This window comes from Anoplolepis gracilipes, chromosome 4 (assembly GCF_047496725.1).
Source record: "Anoplolepis gracilipes chromosome 4, ASM4749672v1, whole genome shotgun sequence".
In the NCBI taxonomy this organism is placed as follows: domain Eukaryota; kingdom Metazoa; phylum Arthropoda; class Insecta; order Hymenoptera; family Formicidae; genus Anoplolepis; species Anoplolepis gracilipes.
Window position 1 is genome coordinate 15,387,892 of NC_132973.1, and position 16,008 is coordinate 15,403,899.

The following is a 16,008-nucleotide window of genomic DNA, read 5'->3' on the forward strand; positions in this document are numbered from 1 at the left end:
TTAAGTTTTATTAATAATAAATTTGTTTTATATTAATTATTGTAAAGTGTATATCATTAGCATGAAGAAAATAATATCTTGTTTTATTTCATTCCTTTAATATTTTCTTGTATCATTTTATTTATAATAATTTTTCACCATAATTTAACGTGGGGTCTGCGTAAAAAACGCTTTTAAGTTGTTGCGCCATAACAGGGACGAATCACCCCGACCACCCGTACCAAAAAACCATATACGCATAATTATAAATTATAATCTCGGCGCCTTAATAAAGCGCTCAGAGCAACTCGTAATCGCCGTGTCGTCATATCGGAGCGCGCTACGAAAGCCGCGCTCAGTAAATCAAAGAGCGACAACACAATTTCCTTTAAAATCAACTGGTGATAAAACGGTCGCTTGAAGGAGAGAAAACCGACAACACCTTGCAAATACAAACAATCCATGATTGAAAAAATACGTAAATAATAACTAAATAACTCCAGAAACTTCTCGAACATTCTAGAATAATTAGAGAATAAAATCTCCTTCGAGCGACCGCTCCGCGCACATGATTTTAAGCTTTCGAAGTGATAGTGTGCACTAATCATTGCAATTTTTATCGCGAAGAAAAATTTGCTCTCTACTTATTTCCGTTGCTCGCGGAACGCGATTTCAGTTATCAGTGTGATAGTTTTTCATCTTGCGATCTCTCGCGCTACCCCGCGAGAGAACTTTTGTAAATAGTGGGAAATTGGTGAACTTTATTAAACTGACTTGTGTAAGTTTTAACTTAAAAACTGCCTTCATGTTACTTAATGCCTTTCTTCCTCTATTCCGCACTCTCGCACATAAATAAAGTCCTTTTTAATGAAAAGTGGTGAGTAGTTGAAAAGTACATATATACGACGCATTGGTGCTAAATTGTTATTACTAAACTTATTATTATTGAAGATAGGCTTAAATTATCAAATTGTTTTTAATATGTTCAATAAATATATTATGTATACTTTTTCAAAATTAGTCTTCTTGATCAAATTGCAACTAAAAAGTTTTCAAAAGCATATTTTTTTATTGTAGCGTGTTATCTTGATTGTCATAATCTATCATATTCACAGGTATTATTACGATTATCATTAATTTAAAAATTAAAAAATTTATTTAAATTTGCCATATTTTATTCAAAAGATATATAATTGTTCAACTTTGATATTCCAACATTGCACTGTTTTTTTGAAAAACTTAAAAAAAAGACAGTATTAATTTGAGAATATTAAACAATTTGGCAATTAATTACAGAACTATATTCAAACATCTGAAAAAGTGTTTCATGATAATAAACATAATTAAAATTTATTTTTGCGACAAAATATTAAATTTTGCTGAATATGATACTTTATTGCGAGAATCAATTACAAAATTGTTATTGTTATTACATCATGCAATGTTGTGTACAATCGAAGGTAAACAGATAACTGTTAAAAAGATTTATTATCATCGGCTATTAGATATAAATCTTTGGAACGGAATAGCCGATGATAATAAATCTTTTTCTTGTTTTAAAGCTAATAATATATATATATATATATATATATATATATATATAATATATACATATATAAATATGACAAATTTTGACAGTTTAGATAATGTGCCACGGTAAAAAACGTATGAAGATTTTTGGGTTATAACTTGATCAAGCAGACGAATTTTGGAAAAAGAAAAAATGCTATTATTCACGCAAATTTTATGCTCTTTCAAATAAAAAAAAATTAATCAAAATTAGTTATGGCATTACTGAACTGTAATTAGAACGCAATTTTGCCTTATATTGCGCTTTATTTTCTTTACCATAATATATAAAGTCAAATGAGTAGTACCGCTGAAAATAATTAAGTCAAGTTGCAAAAGTAGAAGCGAGAAAAAAAATTGTGCGATACCGGGTTATTTTTTTTCATGTCTTCCTAAAATGATTGTTATTTAATTCTATGAAAACTTGAATAATATACATATATGTAGATTAAAACAAAATTAGTAATATGTTTTTCTTTACAATATGAAGGTCAAGATTATCTTATCATTACGCTTATTATCATTACTCTCATTAAGTCCTCTATTATACATAATTATCCTATATTGCCTTTGTATTAAGTACATAATTATCGTGTGTTATACAGGGTGTCCCAGAATTCGCGGACACGGAGTACACAGCATGATTGTCCGTGTCAAAAGAAGAAACTTCTGGGAGACCCTGTGTAATGAAATTATGATTTTATCTCTATAATATTTTACTTCCTTTAAATATCTATAATGTACTATTTACATTGTAAACGCTTTTATTATGTACATATCGTATATAAGTACATACCATCGTGCATATTTTGTTATAAAAACTAGAACTGAGCAGGTGTGCAACGATTGTCGAATTCAACATGAGGTTTGGTTTTTACCCATATATGCTAGTCAAGCCTCTGCCTGTGAAAGTATTTTTGACGGTGTTGGGGTATCTTATTGTTACTAAGCGTCCGGATATAGTAGACCAAAAAAATCGCGTGCAACCGGTATCAACGAGACAACTGCTAACTCAATATGATTACGTGATAATTGGCGGAGGATCTGCCGGTGCTGTGCTAGCCAACAGATTGTCTGAAGATGAGAATCTTACCGTGCTTTTGCTCGAAGCCGGTGCCGACGAGGAAATCTTGTCCGATGTACCAAACAATATCGGAGTTTTGCTTCACACAGCCTCCGATTGGGGTTTCAAAACGGAATCGTCGTCTAATTACTGCTTGGCCATGAATGATCATCAGTGCTATTGGCCACGTGGAAAGGTACTTTAAGCAATGATGTGTGACAGATAATTAAAAACTAATATTCTTTTATATCTGAATTCATCATTTCATATTAATTTCACTAAATTTTAATAAGAAATGACAAAACTTTTCAACGCTCGTAATTCTATCTCAACAAATAATCATTAAGAAAAACGGCCAATAATCGAGCAAAATTTAAATATATGTTGGAAAAATTATATAAAATTTATTGTTCTAAATTTTGAAACATATTAAAGTAAACGTTTCGGTTGTACGCAGCCTTTTTCAATACCATTTTTACCTGTATATAGTGAAATGCAAAAAACCAAAAGCAAAGCTAGATAGCATGTCCACTAATCACATGGGTCACATTAATATAAAAATTCTAACGTCAATGTACAAATAAAGATGAACCAACATTACAAATTCCACGCAAAACAAAGTACACGCGAAACACAAGTCTCACAAAATAATTTTTTAGACAACACGCGACGATCATCATTTTTTTCTTCGTAGGACAATTATTCCTTTTTCAGTAGAGGGCGAGAAAAAATAACCGTCCACTGCTGACGAATCATGCGTTTTTTAAAAAAGGGCGAGGCCGTAATTTTTTTCTTGTCCATAATGACTTTCAAAAAAACTTAATCGTTTTTCTTAATCACTAAATTTTGTTAAAAAAATTTTTTGCTTTTCTTTCGACTTTTATTTTATCTTACTTTTATTTTTTTTATTAATTATATTTTTTTAACAAATTTTTTAACTCTATTGCTCGATTTATTCTATTTGATACTAATTAAATGTAAATAAGAAAGATGTGCATACACACACACACACACACACACACACACACACACACACACACACACACACGTATAAAGATATTTTTCTAATATTTTAAAAATAATTAATTATTAAATTAAAATAGTATATATCTTTTGTTAATATTAAAAGATCTCTTAAATTTTTATAAACTAAAATTCTAAAAAAGTCTTTATAATATATTCTTAATATATAATAGAAAAGAAATCTATATATATATATATATATATATATATATATATATATTAAAATCTAAATTTATTTCTAACGGGTATATTTTAAATTATGCTAAATTTTCCTAAAGATATTGATGGAATAAAAGCACAGAACGATTCTTATTAGTCAACTTAATATTCTTAATGAGTGATAAAAAGTATAATAATGCAAAAATTCCAAATTTAATATAATGATCCATTTTTAAGGTGCTGGGTGGTTCCAGCGTTCTGAACGGAATGCTTTACGTACGTGGTAACAGAAAGGACTACGATTATTGGGCGGCTCTTGGTAATCCTGGATGGAATTACGACAGTGTCTTGCCATATTTTAAAAAATCTGAGGATATTAGAGCCGAGGAACTCGCCGACTCGCCTTATCATCAAAAGGGCGGATATCTGACGGTAGAACGTTTCAAGTACAATCCGCCAATAATCGAGTACCTTCTTCACTCCGGTGAAGAGTTGGGATACAAACTACATGACATAAATGGCGAAAATCAGACTGGTTTCACATATTCTTATGGGACTTTAAGAGATGGATTGAGATGCAGCACTGCTAAAGCCTTCCTTCGACCCGCTTCTAAGAGAAAGAATCTACACGTCAGCTTAAAATCTTTCGTAAAAAAAATATTGATGAAAAAAGGTTCAAAAAATCATATTACTTTCTAATTTTTCTGTCTCTCTATTGAATTTAATAAGTTATCAATATCCTGATAATATATGTATTATACTATTTTAACTATCTATGATTGTATTGAAAAGAGAGATATTGATTTCTGATTAACATATTAAGTGTTATAAACCCAGTAAACGTTATTTATAAAATATTTCTAAAATCCAAAATTAACAACCCAAGAATATTTTAAAACATTCCAAAAATTTTAAGGAATATACAGATAATAATCAAATAAGCACAAAATATTCTAATTTTCTATCATTTTGTATACTGTTTTATTCTATTTTATATTTCATATTTTATGTTCTATACATATATTGAAATTTACACTAAATGTTTCTTATTACACATACAGGTAATGTTTATATAAATTATTCTGAATATTTCACAATTATTTGAACGTTCTATGAACATTTCTATACTATTTCAGGATATACACTTTTGGAATATGAATAGAATATTTCAGGAATATCTAGCGTTTACTGGAAGGTGTTTATACGATTAATCAAGCAATGTAATAATTTCATTTTATATAAAAATTAACAATCAGTGCATATTTAGATGGTAGGTCGAAAATAGCATACGGAGTGGTGTTTTGTAAGGATTGGAAACGTTTGGTAATCAAGGCAAAACGAGAAGTAATTCTTTCCGCCGGAACAATAAATTCGCCGCAATTACTGATGCTTTCGGGAATTGGACCGAGAGATCATCTTGAAGAAATGAATATATCTGTGATGCATCATTTACCCGGTGTAGGACAGAATCTTCACGATCACGTAGGAATGGCCGGAATTACTTTCATTGTCGAGCCTCCTCATGAATTAGACCATTACAAACAGAACAGGTTCACCAGAAACCCTTCCGAAGTTAGAAGTTTGAAAAGCATTGAAGAATTGATAAAGAATAGTGATGGTCCACTTTACACGAACACGATAAGTGGTGGAATGGCATTTATCAATACCAAGTAAGCTTAAGTTATTTTTCATGCAACTTAATTTTATTTTACTGAGCATTAATTGTTATAGTGACAATATTTAATGTAATATAATTTATAAAGAATTTTGTGTCGGTATATATGATGTTCTTATAATCATAGTTAATTGATTCAATTTATGCGCAGATATGCAGAGGAACCGGATTATCCAGACATACAGCTGATGTTTTCAGGCGACTCTGATTTCGGACCTACTGTAGCAAATTCATATGGGATTAACTTAAAAACTGCTGCCGCTTTGTATAAAAATATCACAGATGATATTTACGCTTTCGGAATTTTCCCGTATCTGTTGAGACCACGCAGCAGAGGCTTTATTAAACTCAATTCGAAGGATCCGAAAAAGGCTCCCAAAATAGTCCCAAATTATTTTGGGGATCCTCATGATCTTCAAGTTTTAGTACGATATATTTACTTATATATTTATCAGCATAAGAATCAAATCCGTAATTTATAATTGTAGCTAGCTTAGCTAAGTAAAAAGACACTCTGGTCCAATTTAATATTTCAAAAAAAATGAAATAAGTTAACAGCACAAAATAAAAAATTGCTTACGCGTAAAAAAATTATTTTAGAAGCGCTTGAGCTTGTCGTGTTTAAAAATTATTTCAATATCAAAGAAAAATAATTGAATTAATTTCTGTGACATAAAAAACGTGTGTTATAAGAATTTAATAAATTATAATAATTTTTCAGGTGGAAAGTGTGAAATTTTTGGAGAAATTTATTCGCACTCGTTCCATGCGAAAATTAAATGCACGGCTTAATCCGGGTAAGATACCAGAATGTTCTCAGTTTAGCAGCTGGTCGAACGAATATTGGACTTGTTATGGGAGTCATTTTACATCAACAATTTTTCATCCGGTTTCTACATGTAAGATGGGTCCCGTCAATGACAGCTATGCTGTCGTCGATGCTAGATTAAAAGTCCACGGAATTCAAGGATTGCGTGTCATCGATGCGTCGATCATGCCACGAATAACTTCGGGCAATACAAACGCGCCGACAATCATGATAGCAGAGAAAGGCGCTGATATGATAAAGGAAGATTGGTCATGAATATTTTTAAACAAAAAACGTGTTTATGGAGTACAATATAATTCAATATAATCAATATATTCATCCAATTTACGAATAGCTTTGAATTATTATGCTTTTATTATTACGTATAGTCATTGTATTATTGTAACGTACGCATTATATTAAGAAATATGGAACAGCCCTGGTAAGTTTTAATAATAATATATATTTTTATATTATTATTGTAGAGTATATATATATATATATATATATATATATATATATATATCATTAGCGTAAAGAAAATAATGTCTAGTATTTTATTTCATTCCTTTAATGATTTCTTGTACCATTTTATTTATAATAATTTTTTACCACAATTTAACATGGATCTGCTTGACAAATGCTTTTAAGTAAATTTCTTATTAATTAAAAGTGGAATAAGTAGTTGAAAAGTACATATACAAAAGGCATTGATGCTAAATTGTTATTACTAAACTTATTATTATTGAAGATAAACTTAAGTTATCAAAATTAAGGTTATTAGATTAAAATCGCTAATACTTGATTAAAAGCCAACAGTATAATTAAAAACGACCAAACTAGCTAAAAATTCTTTATTTAATAACACGACGTTTCGACCATCTGATTGTGGTCCTTTTCAAGTGTCACTAAAAAAACAATAGTTACAAATAAATACAAAATTAATAATAAATTAAGTGCAGACAATAAAATGTAATATAATTGAAAAGGACCACAATTAGATGGCCGGAACGTCGTGTTATTAAATAAATTATTATTAAATAAAGAAGAATTTTTAGCTTGGTCGTTTTAATTATACTGTAGGCTTAAATTATCAAATTGTTTTAAATAATATGTTCAATAAATATTGTATACTTTATCAAAATTCGTCTTTTTGATCAAATTGCAATTCAAAAATTTTCAAAAATATATTTTTTTTGTAGCGTATTATCTTGAATGTCATAATCTATCATATTCACAGATATTATTACGATTACCATTAATTTAAAGGTAAAAAAATTTATTTAAATTGGCCATATTTTATTCGAAAGATATATAATTGTTCAACTTTGATATTCCAACATTGCATAATGTAATAATAATTACAATTTTACAATTGATTATAGAACTATATTCAAACATCTACCAAAGTATCTCATGATAATTAATATAATTTTAAATTCATGCTTGTTACAAGATATTAAATTTTGCTGAATATGATACTTTATCGCGCGCGAACAACCTTTCGAGAAATATCTTCTGTATTACTCTTCAATTAATAAAGATTTTTTTATTTGATTAACTTTTATCGGTGTTACTTATATTACTACAATTTATTGACGTAAGTATACATTTGTTAATCTGTCTAATTTTTCATTAATTACTTTATAAAGCTCCACAAACATACACTTTTATTTTACTGCAATAATACCTTTATCAGTTTATGAGCCCAGAGACACGTGTTAAGTGAATATATGTGTATGTACATAAACAGTTTGAAAAACTTTAAAGAAAGAGACAGTATAAATTTGAGAATATTATATAAAATTGAATTAGTGAGATATTAATATGTGTGCTGCAACAAATGCATTAGGAGAGTTAGAAAATATCGATAAATTGAAGGATGCTGATGGATATCCATTCTGGAGATTCCAAATAGAGATTCACTTGGAGGCAGTCGATCTCTTGGGCGTTATCCAGCGCGAGCCTATAAATGCACACTTACAGAGTGTGGAACGGAAGAAGAAAGATGCTAAGGCGAAATGAATGATTGTAAGCACGTTAAAAAAACAATCGTTAATATACATAGTTACGTGTATCCCTTGTTATGAAATAGCAGAAATTAAGAATATATACGAAAGAAATTTGCAGCATCAAAAATGCGCTTGCCTAAATTTAAGAGTTTAGAAAAAGGAAATAAATGATACCATGGTTATTTTCAAGATATTAACAGCTTTGCCGGAGAATTACAGATTTTTTGTTAATGCGTAATCAACTTTTTCTACAGAGCGAACAATAAATCAATTTGACGGCAAGACTTTTAGCGGAGGAAGCGAGGAATCGAATGGACAAAGTAGAAACAGTGGCATTTAAGACAGAAGATATTATAAATGTAACATGAAAAGTCATCTAGCGCACACATGTAAAAAGGTAGACACTATTAAAAAAGGTAATGGCATAAAATGTTATAACTGTCATAAAACCAGTCATGTAGTAAAAGATTGAAGAAAAAATTCCGGAAAATTTTGTAAAATATGCAAAAAGACCAATTACTCGGATAGAGATTGTTTTCTTTAGGAAGAAAAGAGATGATTCGATGAAAGAAAAAAATAATAAAGTGCCTTTTTAACAAGCACTGAAGAAATTGATGAGTGGATTATCGATTCTAGATCAACTTCTCACATGACGAACGACTTTGAAGGAAGGACGGAAAATAATAACAAAGGTCGAAATAGCAAATAAAGAAGGAATAACGACAGCAAGAAGGACTGGAACGGTTGACCTAGGGAATTGTGAATTAAACAATGTATTATATATACCTGATTTAAGAAGAAATCTTTTGTTTGTTAGTTTGATAACATAAAAAGGAGAAAAGTTTGAATTCTATAAATACGTAATAACAATAAGTAAAGATAAAAAACTATTTTCACAGGGAAGAAAAATAGCGCAGTATTGTATATTATATGTTATACAAAATAATAAAACTACAGAAAAAGCAATGACGGTGGATAAAAAATCATCAGTAAAATTATGGCATGAAAGATTAAGTCATTTAAGCATAAATAATATAATTAAATTGCTTGAATTGTCGGAAAGTATAAAACTTAAAAAGGAAGAAATAGAAGAACAATTATCAAATTGTAAGATGTATATGTAAGCAAAACACACAAGAATACCTTTCGGAGATCAGAGAAAAAGAGCTACATGACCATTTCCGAAATCCTGGGTATCTCGTAAACAACCTATTGTTGTACTTTTAAGCACAGAAGCAGAATTTATTTCAGTCGCTGATTGTTGTAAAGAATTATTATTTTTAAAAAACTTACTAGAAGAATTACTTGATAAAACTGTAAAAGTTGAGATGCATATTGATAATCAAAGTGCCATCAAACTTATTAAAACTGGAATATTTAATCGAAGATCAAAACAGATAGATATGCGATTCCATTTTATCAGCGAAATAATTTTTAAAAAATAATATTGACATTGTATAATGTAATATTAGTGAGTAGATCGTTGATATTTTTACAAAGCCTTTAGGTGGAATCAAATTTAAGAAATTTAAAGATATGTTGGTATAATAAGAATGTATGATTATAATAAGAATATATGATTGAATAAAACTGCATTTATTACTTTTTTGTGCATTAATGAGTAAAAATTAATTGAGATTAAAAGGAAATGTTAATAAAGTACTCACAACTTGAATTTGAATTTGAATTGGGCACGAAGAAGCATTCTCTCATTTGATATTATAGAGCGGAACTTGATGATTGTGAAATATGCGTGTGTTATAAAATGACATCGTGAATTTTGGTGAGGCAGTAATTCGGGCGCGAGCAATCTCTCGATAAACATTTATTTTATTATTCTTCAATTATCAGCTAAAGATTTTCTTATTTGATTTACTTTTTATTGGTGTTACCTATATTATCAGAATTTATTGAACTAAGTATACATTTGTTAATCTGTCTAATTTTCTATTAAATATTTTAAAAAATTCTACAAACATATACTTTTATTTCATTGCGGTAATACCTCTATCAATTATAATTTTATCTCTTTCAAATATGTACAGTAAATTAATTGTCTTATATAAATTGTAAACGCATCTATTATGACATACATATCGTATATAAGTACATACCATCGTGCATATTTTGTTATAAAATCTAGAACTGATGTGAGCAGGTGTGCAACGATTGTCGAATTCAACATGAGGTTTGGTTTTTACCTACATATGTTAGTCAAGCCTCTGTTTATGAAAGTATTTCTAATGGTGTTGGGGTTTCTTATTGTTACTAAGCGTTCGGATATAGTAGACCAGAAAAATCGCGTGCAATCGGTATCAACGAGACAACTACTAACTCAATACGATTACGTGATAATTGGCGGAAGATCTGCCGGTGCTGTGCTAGCCAACAGATTGTCTGAAGATGAGAATCTTACCGTGCTTTTGCTCGAAGCCGGTGCCAACGAGGAAACCTTGTCCGATGTACCAAACAATATCGGAGTTTTGCTTCACACAGCCTCCGATTGGGGTTTCAAAACGGAATCGTCGTCTAATTACTGCTTGGCCATGAATGATCATCAGTGCTATTGGCCACGTGGAAAGGTACTTTAAGCAATGATGTGTGACAGATAATTAAAAACCAATATTCTTTTATATCTGAATTTATCTGAATATTATCTGAATTCATCATATATTATTTATTACATTATTTATTAGATTAATTTCGTTAAATTTTGTCAAAAGAAGTCTTTCACCTTTCTTTCAACCTTTTTTTTATCTATATCCATACTCTTATTTTTTTATCAATTTTATTATATTTTTTTAACAATTTCTTTAACTGTATTGCTATCTTTATTATATTTGGTATAATTAAGTGAAAAATAAAGAAGACGTGCGCGCGCGCGCGCGCGCACACACACACACACACATGCACACACAACACGTATATAGATATTTTTCTAATATTTTAAAAAAGATAAATCATTAAATTAAAATAGTATATTTTTTTGTTAATAATAAAACATTTTTTAAATATTCATAAACTAAATTCTAAAAAAGTCTTTATAATATATTCTTAATATATAATAAAAAAGAAATCTATATACATATATATATATATATATATATATATATATATATATTAAAATTTAAATTTATTTCTAAGGAGTATATTTTAAATTATGCTGAATTTTCCTAAAGATATTTTGATGAAATAAAAGCGCAGAACGATTCTTATTAGTCAACTAATATTCTTAATAAGTAATAAAAGGTATAATTATACAAAAATTTCAAATTTAATTATAATGATGCATTTTTTAGGTGCTAAGTGGTTCCAGCGTTCTGAACGGAATGCTTTACGTACGCGGTAACAGAAAGGATTACGATTATTGGGCGGCTCTTGGTAATGCCGAATGGGATTACGACAGTGTCTTGTCATATTTTAAAAAATCCGAGGATATTAGAGCCGAGGAACTCGCCGATACTCCGTATCACCAAAAGAGCGGATATCTAACGGTAGAGCGTTTCAAATACAATCCGCTAATAATCGATTATCTTCTTCACTCCGGTGAGGAGTTGGGATACAAACTATATGACATAAACGGTGAAAATCAGACTGGTTTTAATTATACTTATGGTACTTTAAAAGATGGATTGAGATGCAGCACTGATAAAGCCTTCCTTCGACCCGCTTCGAAGAGAAAGAATCTACACGTCAGCTTAAAATCCTTCGTAGAAAAGATATTAGTGAAAGAAGGTTCAAAAAATCATATTACTTTCTAATTTTTCTGTCTCTCTCTCTCTCTCTCTCTCTCTCTCTCTCTGTTGAATTTAATAAGTTATCAATATCCAGATCATATGTATTATACTCTTTTATAATTATCTGTGATTGTATTGAAGAGAGACATATTGATTTCTGATTAATATATTGAGTATTATAGTTGAGTGTTTATACGATAAATTAAGCAGCATGATAATTTGAATGTATATAAAAATTAATAATTGGTCCATTTATAGATGGCACGTCTAAGAGAGCATACGGAGTAAAGTTTCGTAAGGATTTGATACCTTTTGTAATTAAGGCAAAACGAGAAGTAATTCTTTCCGGCGGTGCGATAAATTCGCCGCAAATACTAATGCTTTCGGGAATTGGACCGAGAGATCATCTTGAAGAAATGAATATACCTGTGATACATCATGTACCCGGCGTAGGACAGAATCTTCACGATCACGTGGGGTTTGGCGGAATAACTTACATTGTCGATCCTCCCCGTGAATTAGACCACTACGAACAGAACAGATTCACCAGAAGGCCTTCTGAGCTCATGAGTTTGGAAAGCATTCAAGAATTGGTAAAGAACAATGATGGTCCACTTTGCATGAATCTGATAAGCAGTGGAATGGCGTTTATCAATACCAAGTAAGAGTTTCCTTCATGTAACTTAATTTTAATTTATTGATCATTAATTGTTATAGTGAATATTTAATGCAATATGATTTATAAAGAATTATGTGTGTGGATATATGTAATGTTTTTATAATCGTACTTAATTTATTCAATTTACGCGCAGATATGCAGAGGAAACGGATTATCCGGATATAGAGCTGATATTTTCGGGCGACTCTGATTTCAGATCTACTACGGCAAATCTATTTGAGATTAATTCAAAAATTGCTATCGCATTGTATAAAAATATCACAAATGATGTTCACGCTTTCAGAATTTGCCCGTGTGTGTTGAGACCACTCAGCAGAGGCTTCATTAAATTCAATTTGAAGGATCCGAAAAAGGCTCCCAAAATAGTCCCAAATTATTTTAGGGATCCTCATGATCTTCAAGTATTAGTACGATATATTTACTTACATATTTGTTGACATAAAAATCAAGTCCGTAATTTATAATTGTTAACTAGTTTAAAAAAGGAAGAATACGTAAAAGAAAACACTCTGGTTTTTAATATCTCAAAATAATATATATAATAAGATAACAACATAAAATAAAAAATTGCTTACGCGTAAAAAAATTATTTTAGAAGCGCTTAAGCTTGTCGCGTTCAAGAATTATTCCAATATCGAAGAAAATTAATTAATTTAATTTCTGTGACGTAAAAAACGTGTGTTTTAAGAAATTAATAAATTATAATAATTTTTCAGGTTTCAGGAAAGTATGAAATTCTTGAAGAAATTTATTCGCACTCGTTCCATGCAAAAATTAAATGCACGGCTTAATCTGGGTAAGATACCAGAATGTTCTCAGTTTGACAGCTCGTCGAATGAATATTGGACTTGCTATGCGCGCCATTTTACAAAGCTAATTTTTCATCCGGTTTCTACATGTAAGATGGGTCCTGTCAATGATAGCTATGCTGTCGTCGAGGCTAGATTAAGAGTTCACGGAATTACAAGCTTGCGTGTCATTGATGCATCGATCATGCCACGAATAACTTCGGGCAATGTAAACGCGCTGACAATCATGATAGCAGAAAAAGGCGCTGATATGATAAAGGAAGACTGATCGTGAATATTTTCAACAAAAAAACGTGTTTATAGAGTACATTATAATTCTATATAATTAATATACTCATTCATTTTACAAGTGGCTTTTAGTTATTATGCTATTATTATTATGTTTAGTCATGTTATTGTTGTAACGTATGCATTATATTAAAAAATATAAAATAGACTTGCTAAGTTTTATTAATAATATATATTTGTATATTAATTATTGTAAAGTATATATCATTAGTATGAAAAAAAAATATCCTGTATTTTATTTTATTCCATTAATATTTTCTCGTATCATTTTATTTATAATAATTTTTTTCACCACCAATGGGTAGTTGGAAAGTACATATACAAAGGACATTGGTACTAAATTGTTATTACACATATTCTTATTAGATATTTAAAAAAAAATACTCTTATATAAATTTCAGCAAAACTTAGGATAGTAATAAAAAAGATATTTTTATATTAAGATGGGATTTAAACCTGGGAAGGATTTGGTCAAACAGTTACAAGGAATAAGCACTTCAGTGGAAGCACATTGCAGAAAGTAGAGAGATGTGATTGGTGCATATGGAGCACAAAAGATACCAAAAATTCTAGAAAAAAAGAAAGAGGAAAACTGAGATGAAGCGAAAGATCCGAAATCCAAAATATTTCAATGTCGAAAGGACGATAACAGTAATAAAATAAAAGTTAGCTACTGTTATAGAAGTGTGAATCAAGTTTTGGAAGATGGAAATTGAATCCAATAGAAAGTTTCCAATGTTTAGTGATATAAACACAGTTAACGTTATCGATACGACAGAATCAGAGCAAAGAATTCTTAGTGGATATCACGCGATAGCTGGTGGTCAGCAATGTCCTGATGAAATCGTGACTATGTCTGATAAAAAAGAAATCTAATGTGAATTTTACTTTGCCCGAATTGCAGCATAATTTAAATTTACTCTTAATTTACTTAAAAATGGCCAATCTTCTAAAGAAAATAATTTATATGTATATAAGATACTCTGTATATAATATTAATTGCACTACAAAATATATCCACGCGTGAAATCTCGCGAGAATGTTATTATACCTTATTTTTCTCGCATAAAATATAATTTATGTATCAATATTATAATCACTACAAAATATTTTTTTTTATATTTCATCGTTTTTTTTGTGCAAAAAAAGCTGAATCGCTTCTCGCGAGATTTCACGCGTGGATATATTTTGTAGTGCAATTAATATTATATACAGAGTATCTTATATATATATATATATATAAATTATTTTCTTTAGAAGATTGGCAAGACTAGAGTGTGATGTGTGATCATTCTATTGTGAAATTATCGTGAAAGATAATTATACATAAAATGGTACGAGAAAATTTGTATTTAAAATGAGGATAATATAAGTAACGTAATAAAATTAATAAAAAATGATATCTTTATTACTTTAAATTGCATGCTGCACATATATGTATTCTTGAAACAGAAATTAAATTGAATTTGATATAAAAAAACTGGATCATGCCCATAATATAATATAAATATCTGTATATATAATATATCTGTACATATTTGTATATCTCATATATGAACGTGGATCAGTTTTCTAAAATTTGATTTAATATGTATATGCGCGCTTGCAAACATATTATGCATATATATATATATATATATATATATATATATATATATATATATATAATAAAACGTGTCTAGAAATTACAGGATTTAAATTGTAAAGCCTCTATTTGCATTAATTCTTTGAAATAAATATTCGTGAAATAGTTTCCTTAGTTAGTTATACAAACTTCTTATTTTTTCCTTTTAGTGCTTTTACACAATTAATATTATATTTATGTCAAGTTTACTTTCCACTAAACAAAAGTAAACATTTTTTTGTGCATTATCAATGTGTGTGACGTATCAAAGATAACTTACAATTTGTTAATAACTTATTATTATTGAAGATAAGCGTAAGTTATTAAATTGTTGTCAATATGTTCATTAGATGTATTATGAATACTCTTCCAAAATTCGTCTTATTGATCAACTTGCAACTCAAAAATCTTCAAAAACATGTTTTTTTTGTTGTAAATAGTGAGAAATTGGTGAACTTTATTAAACTGACTAATGTGAGCTTTAACTTAAAAACTGTCGTCACGTTACTTAACGCCTTTCTTCCTCTACTCTGCAGTCTCGCACATAAGTAAATTCCTTATTAATGAAAAGTGGAAATAGTTG

At 29.4% G+C, this 16,008-nt stretch overlaps 2 protein-coding genes across 3 annotated transcripts; both read left to right on the forward strand.

Moving 5' to 3' along the window:
- The first annotated feature begins 110 nt into the window (after positions 1 to 110).
- On the forward strand, positions 111 to 7,833 carry LOC140664869 (glucose dehydrogenase [FAD, quinone]-like). 2 transcript variants are annotated; one of them, XM_072890449.1, is made up of 7 exons: positions 111 to 757; positions 2,154 to 2,231; positions 2,374 to 2,807; positions 4,031 to 4,466; positions 5,061 to 5,463; positions 5,620 to 5,893; positions 6,190 to 7,833. In XM_072890449.1, exons 3-7 carry the CDS (start codon positions 2,409 to 2,411, stop codon positions 6,550 to 6,552), a joined length of 1,875 nt encoding a protein of 624 aa, XP_072746550.1. In that variant the 5' UTR covers positions 111 to 757; positions 2,154 to 2,231; positions 2,374 to 2,408; the 3' UTR covers positions 6,553 to 7,833. The 2 variants fall into 2 exon arrangements, with proteins under 2 accessions (XP_072746550.1, XP_072746549.1); XM_072890448.1 differs by lacking the exon at positions 2,154 to 2,231.
- A 62-nt stretch (positions 7,834 to 7,895) lies between these two features.
- Positions 7,896 to 13,873, forward strand: LOC140664873 (glucose dehydrogenase [FAD, quinone]-like). Its single transcript, XM_072890458.1, has 7 exons — positions 7,896 to 8,307; positions 8,543 to 10,071; positions 10,432 to 10,870; positions 11,588 to 12,023; positions 12,284 to 12,686; positions 12,838 to 13,111; positions 13,428 to 13,873. The coding sequence occupies exons 3-7, from the start codon at positions 10,472 to 10,474 to the stop codon at positions 13,779 to 13,781; spliced, it is 1,866 nt and encodes a 621-aa protein (XP_072746559.1). The 5' UTR covers positions 7,896 to 8,307; positions 8,543 to 10,071; positions 10,432 to 10,471; the 3' UTR covers positions 13,782 to 13,873.
- Positions 13,874 to 16,008: the final 2,135 nt, after the last annotated feature.

Coding starts and splice junctions, on each gene's coding strand:
- LOC140664869 (XM_072890449.1), top strand. CDS start 2,409: ATGAGGTTTGGTTTTTACCCATATATGCTAGTCAAGCCTCTGCCTGTG. Junction 2,808..4,030: donor GCTATTGGCCACGTGGAAAG/GTACTTTAAGCA, acceptor TCCATTTTTAAG/GTGCTGGGTGGTTCCAGCGT. Junction 5,464..5,619: donor ATGGCATTTATCAATACCAA/GTAAGCTTAAGT, acceptor ATTTATGCGCAG/ATATGCAGAGGAACCGGATT.
- LOC140664873 (XM_072890458.1), top strand. CDS start 10,472: ATGAGGTTTGGTTTTTACCTACATATGTTAGTCAAGCCTCTGTTTATG. Junction 10,871..11,587: donor GCTATTGGCCACGTGGAAAG/GTACTTTAAGCA, acceptor TGCATTTTTTAG/GTGCTAAGTGGTTCCAGCGT. Junction 12,024..12,283: donor AAAGATATTAGTGAAAGAAG/GTTCAAAAAATC, acceptor GTCCATTTATAG/ATGGCACGTCTAAGAGAGCA.